The 10,996-nt window shown below is 40.4% G+C and overlaps 1 protein-coding gene across 1 annotated transcript; it reads right to left on the minus strand.

Annotated features, from left to right (window-relative positions):
• Positions 1 to 4,344: 4,344 nt before the first annotated feature.
• LOC129644729 (heterogeneous nuclear ribonucleoprotein A1-like) lies at positions 4,345 to 5,641 on the minus strand. Its single transcript, XM_055570217.1, has one exon. It carries the CDS (start codon positions 5,581 to 5,583, stop codon positions 4,621 to 4,623), a length of 963 nt encoding a protein of 320 aa, XP_055426192.1. The 5' UTR covers positions 5,584 to 5,641; the 3' UTR covers positions 4,345 to 4,620.
• Positions 5,642 to 10,996: the final 5,355 nt, after the last annotated feature.

Here is a 10,996-nt window from a genome sequence, read left to right on the forward strand (position 1 = left end):
GATGGGAAGATCCCCTGGGGGAAGGATATATTAACCCACTTCAATATTCTTGCCTGGGAAATCCCTTGGAGAGAAGAGTCTAGTGGGCTATAGTCCATGGGGTCACAAAAGAATCAGACATGACTGAACAACTAAACAACAATATGTTTGATTAATTGAATAATCATTACAGAATCATCCTACCTAGCATTAGATTAAAACGCGCTCCTGCTTCTACTTCCACACCAAGGTCCTTGGTGTTCTAGATTGTTAATATGCTTAACAATTTTATTAGTATAACAATTAGAGCCATTCTTCCCACAAATTTCCCATTTTAGGTATCAAACTTTTAGATTTTCTTAATATTAATTAAAAAAGAACTTGAGAAATTTAAAACATCTTTTAAAATTCTTTTACTGTTCATTTGAGAAAGCTAAAGGCAAAGGAATAAACAATTTCATAAATGTTCCCATTATTAAGGCTATTTGACTCTGCCTAATAAATGTGACAATATACAGCCTAGACGTACTACTTTTCCTATTTGGAACCAGTCTGTTGTTCCATGTCCAGTTCTAACTGTTGCTTCCTGACCTGCATACAAATTTCTCAAGAGGCAGGTAAGGTGGTCTGGTATTCCCATCTCCTTCAGAATTTCCCACAGTTTATTGTGATTCACACAGTCAAAGGCTTTGGCATAGTCAATAAAGCAGAAATAGATGTTTTTCTGGAACTCTCTTGCTTTTTCTATGATCCAGAGGATGTTGGCAATTTGATATCTGGTTCCTCTGCCTTTTCTAAAACCACCTTGAACATCTGGAAGTTCATGGTTGTGCAGTAGTTTGAGCATTATTTGACATTGCCTTTCTTTGGGATTGGAATAAAAACTGACCTTTTCCAGTCCTGTGGCCACTGCTGAGTTTTCCAAATTTGCTGGCATGTTGAGTGCAGCACTTTCACAGCATCATCTTTCAGGATTTGAAATAGCTCAACTGGAATTCCATCACCTTCACTAGCTTTGTTCATAGTGATGCTTTCTAAGGCCCACTTGACTTTACATCCCAGGATGTCTGGCTCTAGGTCAGTGATCACACCATCGTGATCATGGGTGGTGAAGATCTTTTTTGTACAGTTGTTCTGTGTATTCTTGCCACCTCTCCTTAATATCTTCTGCTTCTGTTAGGTCCATACCATTTCTGTCCTTTATCGAGCCCATCTTTACAAGAAAATTCCCTTGGTAACTCTAATTGGAATCAAGATTGCCGGGAGAAATATCAATAACCTCAGATATGCAGATGACACCACCCTTATGGCAGAAAGTGAAGAGGAACTAAAAAGCCTCTTGATGAAGGTGAAAGTGGAGAGTGAAAAAGTTGGCTTAAAACTCAACATTCAGAAAACGAAGATCATAGCATCTGGTCCCCTCACTTCATGGGAAATGGACGGGGAAACAGTGGAAACAGTGTCAGACTTTATTTTTCTGGGCTCCAAAATCACTGCAGATGGTAACTGCAGCCATTAAATTAAAAGACGCTTACTTCTTGGAAGAAAAGTTATGACCAACCTAGATAGCATATTGAAAATCAGAGACATTACTTTGCCAACAATGGTCTGTCTAGTCAAGGCTATGGTTTTTCCAGTGGTCACGTATGGATGTGAGAGTTGGACTGTGAAGAAAGCTGAGTGCTGAAGAGTTGATGCTTTTGAACTGTGGTGTGTGAGAAGACTCTTGAGAGTCCCTTGGACTGCAAGGAGATCCAACCAGTCCATTCTGAAGGAGATCAGCCCTGGGATTTCTTTGGAAGGACTGATGCTAAAGCTGAAACTCCAGTACTTTGGCCACCTCATGCGAAGAGTTGACTCATTGGAAAAGACTCGGAGTCTGGGAGGGATTGGGGGCAGGAGGAGAAGGGGCCGACAGAGGATGAGATGGCTGGATGGCATCACTGACTCGATGTACGTGAGTCTGAGTGAACTCCGGGAGTTGGTGATGGACAGGGAGGCCTGGCATGCTGTGATTCATAGGGTCACAAAGAGTCGGACATGACTGAGGGAATGAACTGAACTGAAGTGAACTGAATAAATGTGAATGTCATGCATGGATTCTCTGTTTTGCAAACTTGTTTTTTAAATCATTTGCATTTTTTCTTTTACTCAAAATCTCTTGGTTTGCATGCTTTATCATTTACATATCCATTTTCTATGTTTGAAAAAAATTGACAATATTAAATTATGATCTAGAAACTGCTAATTGACCATTAAAGGAAATTAGAATAGTGATACATTTCACCAGTTTTATAAAGAGGTTTCATCATTTTGCATTATTTTCTATGATTAGATTTATGTGATTTATTTAATATAAATAAAATAATATAGACATCATATGAGATTTAAAAGTATTTAGCAAGATAGTGGTTTTACTTGATGTCATAACACCTATTTTAAACATTTAAATGTATAAAGTCCTCTTTGAATATGTAACTATCATTTTGCACCATAGCCACAGGTTTGCTTTGAGACTAAATAGAATGAAAACTAATAGAATGCTTTAAAAACATGTTTAAATATCTTCTTAAATATGAGAGAGATGACTTTACTCAGTCATTTGCTGTGCTTTGTCGCTCAGTTGTGTCAACTCTTTGTGACCCGCTGGACTATAGCCCACGAGGCTCCTCTGTCCATGGAATTCTCCAGGCAAGAATACTGGAGTGGATTGCCATTTCCTTCTCCAGGGGATCTTCCTGACCCAGGGATCAAACACAGGTCTCTCACATTGCAGGTGGATTTTTTTACCCTCTAATTATGTCTGCAAGGGCTTCCCCTGGTGGCTCAGATGGTAAAGCGTCTGCCTGCCATGCAGGAGACCCGCGTTCAATCCCTGGGTCAGGAAGATCCCCTGGAGAAGGATATGGCAACCCACTCCAGTATTCTTACCTGGAAAATTCCATGGACAGAGGAGCCTGGTAGGCTACAGTCCATGGGGTCGCAAAGAGTTGGAAACTACTGAGCGTCTTCACTTTCACTTATGTCTGCAAAGTCCTTTCACAGAAGTCCCTAGATTCATCTTCAATTAAACAATAAAGAGATAAAAAACACTGATGGTATGTCTTTATAATTCTGTCTACCCCAATCATTTTTTAATAATCTACCTTCTACATACTAGAACCCTGACCTGCCTAAAGCTGCCCTTCCACTTGTGCAATGGATGCCATCCCCTCTACTCTAATTAAGCCTCTTATTTTTCAACCATTCTTCAACACCATATACAATAAAGTTACTCATTACTCTTTGTTGAAAGATCTTCATTTATCTCCTGATCACCACACTCCCCATATTTACCTCATACTGCATTATTCACCTTATTTCAGGCTCCTTTGCTGGATTCTTTTTCTGTTTCCTACCTTTACGTGCCAGAAATCCCCAGGGCTGAACTCTTATCCATCTACTTTCTCTCCAATTACCGCATACAATATCATGTTGTAAACATCATTTTAATAATTGTCTCCTAACCTCTTCCCTCCAGTTCAATGTGGCATATCCTACTATCTGTTCAACATTTTAAATAGACATCTCATATATGCACATCATAACATTTTTTTATTTGGAGTATAATTGCTTTACCACGTTGTGTTAGTTTCTGCTGTACAAGAGAAGGAATCAGCTATATGCATATATCCTCTCCCTCTTGGACCTCTGACCACCGCCCCCCCCACCACCAGCAACATCAACCCACCTAGGTCATCAGAGCACTGAACTAGGCTCTGTGTGCTATACAGAAATTTCCCGATAGCTGTCTATTTTACACATTGTAGTGTATACACATCAAACCTACCTTCCAATTTGTCCCACCTCTCTTTGCCCTGCTGTGTCCACAAGTCCATTCTCTATGTCTGCATCTCTATTTCTGCTCTGCAAATGGGTTCATCTGTAGCATTTTTCTAGATTCCACATATGTGTGTTAATATCTGATATTTGTTTTCCTGACATCACTGTGTGACAGACTCTAGGTTTATCCACATCTTTACAAATGACACAATTTCATTCCTTTTTATTACAGAGTAATATTCCACTGCATTGTATATAAGATGCTTACTCCTTGGAAGGAAAGTTATAACCAACCTAGATAGCATATTCAAAAGCAGAGACATTACTTTACCAACAAAGGTTCGTCTAGTCAAGGCTTTGGTTTTTCCTGTGGTCATGTATGGATGTGAGAGTTGGACTGTGAAGAAGGGTGAGTGCTGAAGAATTGATGCTTTTGAACCGTGGTGTTGGAGAAGACTCTTTTTTTTTTTTTAAAAAAAAAAAAAAAGACATTTATTCAGCGTCATGATCAGACTATTACATTTAGCAATCAACAGCATGGGTGCAAAAAAAAAAAATCTACATTAAAATCCTTTGTTGGAATGCTTTACACTTTCCACAGAACAGAAACTAAAATAACCTGTTATACAATTAGTCACAAGTACAGTCCTCGAGTTTTTTGCCCATACACATGAGTATTGTCTAAAACATGTCTTCTTTGTAGCAGCTAGGCCCTGCCACCACTGTGCTTGGCTGAGTTCACAAATCTGTTGTAACCTGTAGCTTCCCTGTCACTTCTCTGGCTCTCCTCTCCTGCTAAGCTTTGTTTCCTGGCAGTAATTAAAACCTTCTGCCACTGCCATAGCTACTGCTGCTGCTGGAGCCACCATAGCCACCTTGGTTTCGTGGTTTGGCAAAGTATTGGCCTCCACCACCATAGGGGCCAGAACTTCTGCCTCCAAAGTTTCCTCCTTTCATGGGTCCAAAATTTGAAGATTGATTATTGTAATTGCCAAAATCATTGTAGCTTCCGCCACCTCCAAAATTGCTTCCGTCATTACCAAATCCATTATATCCATCCCCACTGCCACCATATCCGCCACCACCACGGCTGCCACCAAAGCCACCTCGACCACTGAAGTTTCCTCCACGACCAAAGTTGTCATTCCCACCAAAACCACCTCCTCGACCGCCACCAAAGTTCCCAGAACCACTTCGACCTCTCTGGCTGGATGAAGCACTGGCCATCTCTTGCTTAGACAGGGCTTTTCTCACTTCACAGTTGTGGCCATTCACAGTGTGGTATTTCTGAATGACAATCTTGTCTACGGAGTCATGGTCATCAAAGGTTACAAAAGCAAAGCCTCTCTTTTTGCCACTGCCTCGGTCAGTCATGATTTCAATTACTTCAATTTTCCCGTACTGTTCAAAATAATCTCTCAGGTGATGTTCTTCAGTGTCTTCTTTAATGCCACCAACAAAAATCTTTTTCACAGTTAAGTGGGCACCAGGTCTTTGAGAATCTTCTCTTGAGATGGCCCTCTTTGGTTCCACAACTCTTCCGTCCACCTTGTGTGGCCTTGCATTCATGGCCGCATCCACCTCCTCCACCGTGGCATATGTGACAAACCCGAAGCCTCTGGAGCGCTTGGTGTTTGGATCCCTCATTACCACACAGTCTGTGAGCGTTCCCCATTGCTCAAAATGGCTCCTCAGACTCTCATCGGTTGTTTCAAAGCTCAATCCTCCGATGAAGAGCTTCCGCAGCTGTTCGGGCTCTTTGGGAGACTCTGATTTAGACATGACGGCAGTGGAGGCGGGGAAGACTTCAACGATGCTTTCTCGGCGGCGTCCACGGGCAGAAAGCTGGAGAAGACTCTTGAGAGTCCCCTGGACTGCAAGGAGATCCAACCAGTCCATTCTGAAGGAGATCAGCCCTGGGATTTCTTTGGAAGGAATGATGCTAAAGCTGAAACTCCAGTACTTTGGCCACCTCATGCGAAGAGTTGACTCATTGGAAAAGACTCGGATGCTGGGAGGGATTGGGGGCAGGAGGAGAAGGGGCCGACAGAGGATGAGATGGCTGGATGGCATCACTGACTCGATGGAAGTGAGTCTGAGTGAACTCCGGGAGTTGGTGATGAACAGGGAGGCCTGGCGCGCTGCGATTCATGGGGTCACGAAGAGTCAGACTGAGCGACTGAACTGAACTGAATTGATACATATATACGGAATGTGACCACATCTTTATCCACTTATCTGTCATCAGACATTTTGGTTACTTCCATGTCCTGGCTACTGTAAATAGTGCTGCAATGAACACTGGGTTACAGTACATCATGACTCTTGATGTTTTTACATTTTGCCCTCCATTTAGGCTTCCAAAGGCATTCAACAAACTTCCTAAGCCTCAAACCAAGATTTGATCCTTTGTTTCCTTATATCTATCTTCTGTGTCCTATCCAGCAGCAAGTCCTTGTTAGAATCTGCTACTTTCTCTTGCCTAAATTACTGCAACAACCTTGCACTCTCAGGTTCCATTCTTGAGCACTTACAATTCACGCATCAAACAGTAGCAAGATGTCAATCAGATCACCTTCTTGTCTTAAACATTTTCAATAGCTTTGGGCAGCCATTCCCTGCTCCAGGGGATCTTCTTGACCTAGGAATTGAACCCCATCTCTGACATTCCAGGCAATTTATTTACTGTCTGAGCCACCAGGGAATCTCCTCCATTATACCTAAAATTCCATTAAAAGTCATTGTGCTGTGCTCTACTGTGTCTGACTCTTTGTGACCCTATGGACTGTAGCCTGCTAGGCTCCTCTGTCCATAGAAATTTTCAGGCAAGAATACTGAATCGGTTTTCTACTCCAGGGAATCTTCCTGATCCAGGGATTGAGTTTATGCCTCTTGCATCTCCTGCGTTGAAAGGTGGATTCTTTATCCCAATACCATCTGGAAAGCTTCCATACTATGCTTGATCTTAGCCAAAAGGCTGACAACAAGTTCCAGAAGGCCCTGCCTGCATAATCTCACCACTGCCTAACTTTATGAATTTATCTCTCAACATCCTTTTCTTTACTGTTAGCTTAGCTGATAGCCTAATCTAGTCACAGTAACTTTCTCACTACTTCATCATGCAAAATAATTCCCACCTTAGAACATTTAGATGAGAATTTCCTTTGGGGCTTCCCAGCTGGTGCTAGTGGTAAAGAACTTGCCTGCCAATGTAGGAGACATAAAGAGGCAAGTTTCATCCCTGGATGGGGAATCTCCCCTGGAGAAGGGCATGACAACCTGCTCCAGTATTCTTGCCTGGAGAATCCCTTGGACAGAAGAACCTGATGGGCTATGGTCCATAGGATCACAAAGAGTCAGACATGACTGAAGGGACTTAGAACATACACACAGCTTGTTCTTTGGCTTAAACACTTAACAAATGTATCTCCTTTACTTCATCCTTGTGTTCAAATATCTATCCAAACTGACTTTTCTTGATCATCTTATGTTAGTGGCATATCCTCTCTGTATGTAATTCCTTTCTTCAAACACATATCTCTACTACATCATGTATTTATTGCCATCTCCCTGGAATGTAATCCTAACGAGGTCAGGCATTTTATTTTTTATTTTAAGCTTTGCCTCTGAACATAGAAAACTGGCATAAAGAGAACTCTAAATATTTACTGGAAAACTGACGGAATCCAGTTGGGATCTCTGTCATATCACTGAGTTGTTAGTTCTTAACTCATTATATTCTGGAATCTTCTGGGAGTTTTTAAAATATTGATGCTTTGACCTTATTCCAATTAAACAAGAATTTCTGGATTTGGGATTGGCTACTCCAACTCATGAGAGAATACAAAAAACTGCTGGTGGTGGCATTATAAATCTACTATAGTAGCCTGAGCCTTGTCCCTGTCTCTGCCCCTAACTGTGGATTAATGGCCATCATGGATATGGCTTCAGCTTCCACTGTCCTTTTTCCTATGAAAGATATTGGTCCCTTCTATTCTACTAAAAAACTTATATTAAGAAGACCAAATCTTTTATATAATTAGCACAAAATTATTTTTTCTACTGGAAGAGATGTTTAGATAGCATCACTGACTCAGTGGACATGAGTTTGAGCAAACCCCGGGAGATAGTGAAGGACAGGGGAGCCTGACATGCTACAGTATGAGATCACAAAGAGTCAGACATGACTTGGCAACTGAACAAAAACAACAAAAATTTTAACTATTTTATTTGGAGCCCATCTTTGACCACAAAAAGTAAAAACCACTTACCTTGAAAACTAGCTTCTTCATAAAGGACTGATTTTTGTCCTAATTGTGGCTGATTAACATGGTACTAACTTCCTTATTTATGATAATAATCCTGGTCATATTTCTTATAAGTTTATTTATTGCCATTGAAAATTTTAGTGTCTTATCCACATATTAACAGGAATATGTTTTATGTAAGTTTTGCAATGTATAAACAATATATTTTATACTTATTTTTCCTCTGGGATTAATTTTATTAGGGAAAATCCTTTAGAAATTGTTCTTATAATAATTTAACTGAGACATTTTCTTGAAAGAAAGCTTGTGCTTCTCACATCTTTGACAGGTACTCTAATTTTAGATATGGGACTTGGAAGATGTCTTAAAACTTGAGTTCAGTTACTTCCCCTGACTTTCACTACTATGACTTAGATCTCCATAATTTCTCTTCTATAAATTGCACAGAACAGCAAACTCTGGTACTAACTGTAAAAAAAACACTGTTATATAATTTGTTATTTTAGCCATTTTAACTAATGCAGATTTTTCACTTGTCTTATCCTTTTATGAAGAGTCCTGCCCTCACTATCTCTCCATAGTTTTTGAAGCTTTTTAGGAAATAATTGTTATCAAGTAAGGTCAAACTAATCGATGCTGCATACAACTAGAGAAAATTCATATACATATTACATTCCCCATAACTTCTAATTATTGAGTATTCATTTTATTTAATTAAATTATTAATGATTTAGTCCTTCAGAAAAAATATATTATGAACATAGAGATAAGAAAACAGAAATAAAGCAAGTACTTTCTCAAGGTCAATTAGGAAGGGTATAGCAGTAGCAGGAGTTAGAAAAAATCTGGGACTGATTATGAAATTAGAAAAAGCCTCAAAATAAGCTGTAATAAAATTTAAACCAAACTTAAAGTCATAAAGTAGTTAGATATTTTTTATACTTTTTTGGGGGAAATTAATAAAGATAACTGGGTAATGTTGGTTACTCTTCTCAATGATGAAATATACACATGCTCAAAATTCTCCAAGCCAGGCTGGAACCAGAGATCAAATTGCCAACATCCGCTGGATCATCAAAAAAGCAAGAGAGTCCCAGAAAAACATCTATTTCTGCTTTATTGACTATGCCAAAGCCTTTGACTGTGTGGACCACAATAAACTGTGGAAAATTCTGAAGGAGATGGGAATACCAGACCCCCTGACCTGCCTCTTGAGAAGCCTGTATGCAGGTCAGGAAGCAACAGTTAGAACTGGACATGGAACAACAGACTGGTTCCAAATAGGAAAAGTAGTACATCAAGGCTGTATATTGTCACCCTGCTTATTTAACTTATATGCAGAGTACATCATGAGAAATGTTGGGCTGGAAGAAGCACAAGCTGGAATCAAGATTGCAGGGAGAAGTATCAATAACCTCAGATATGCAGATGACACCACCCTTATGGCAGAAAGTGAAGAAGAGCTAAAGAGCCTCTTGATGAAAGAGAAAGAGGAGAGTGAAAAAGTTGGCTTAAAGCTCAACATTCAGAAAACGAAGATCATGGCATCCAGTTCCATCACTTCATGGGAAATAGATGGGGAAACAGTGGAAACAGTGTCAGAATTTATTTTTTGGGGCTCCAAAATCACTGTGGATGGTGATTGCAGCAATGAAGTAAGCCAGAAAGAAAAACACCAATACAGTATACTAACGCATATATATGGAATTTAGAAAGATGGTAACAATAACCCTGTGCACGAGACAGCAAAAGAGACACTGATGTATAGAACAGTCTTATGGACTCTGTTGGAGAGGGAGAGGGTGGGAAGATTTGGGAGAATGGCATGGAAACATGTGTAATATCATGTATGAAACAAGTTGCCAGTCCAGGTTCAATGCACGATACTGGATGCTTGGGGCTGGTGCACTGGGACGACCCAGAGGGATGGTGTGGGGAGGGAGGAGGGAGGAGGGTTCAGGATGGGGAGCATATGTATACCTGTGGCAGATTCGTTTTGATGTTTGGCAAAACTAATACAGTGTTTCAGGTTTAAAAATAAAATAAAATAAAATAAAAAAGAAATTAGAATATGCTTACTCCTTGGAAGGAAAGTTATGACCAACCTAGACAACATATTAAAGAGCGGAGACATTACTTTGTCAACAAAGGTCTGTCTAGTCAAGGCTATGATTTTTCCAGTGGTCATGTATGGGTGTGAGAGTTGGATTGTGAAGAAAGCTGAGCGCTGAAGAATTGATGCTTTTGAACTGTGGTGTTGGAAAAGACTCTTGAGAGTCCCTTGGGCTGCAAGGAGATCCAACCAGTCCATCCTAAAGGAAATCAGTCCTAGGTGTTCATTGGAAGGACTGATGTTGAAGCTGAAACTCCAATACTTTGGCCACCTGATGGGAAGAGCAGTCTCATTTGAAAAGACCAGGATGCTGGGAAAGATTGAAGGCAGGAGGAGAAGGGGACGATAGAGGATGAGATGGTTGGATGGCATCACTGACTCAATGGACATGGGTTTGGGTAAACTCGGGCAGTTGGTGATGGACAGGGAGGCCTGGCGTGCTGCGATTCATGGGGTTGCAAAGAGTTGGACACGACTGAGCGACTGAGCTGTAGCTAGTGTCGTTTGAAGTCTGAACTTTTAAGGTGTACTTTCATTGTTAAAACTGTCCTCTAGCCTCTGTGAGCTACCACAGTAACAACTCTGCCGGGCTAGGTTATGATGGCACTTGATATATTGGTGGCTTGAGTTTGAAATAGGTAGAATTGAATGATTTAGGCTATGGCCACTAACTACTTTCTTTCTGTGGAATAATTCTTTACATTGCATTCTAAATGTAATAATCTCTCAGTCCTTTGGATCTTTATTATTGTACTCCTTTTCTTCTTCTGCTTCTTCAGTGTCATCAAAATAATGTATTCATCCTCTTTATTGC

This window comes from Bubalus kerabau, chromosome 2 (genome assembly GCF_029407905.1).
Source record: "Bubalus kerabau isolate K-KA32 ecotype Philippines breed swamp buffalo chromosome 2, PCC_UOA_SB_1v2, whole genome shotgun sequence".
Lineage (NCBI taxonomy): Eukaryota > Metazoa > Chordata > Mammalia > Artiodactyla > Bovidae > Bubalus > Bubalus kerabau.

Coding starts and splice junctions, on each gene's coding strand:
- LOC129644729 (XM_055570217.1), bottom strand. CDS start 5,583: ATGTCTAAATCAGAGTCTCCCAAAGAGCCCGAACAGCTGCGGAAGCTC.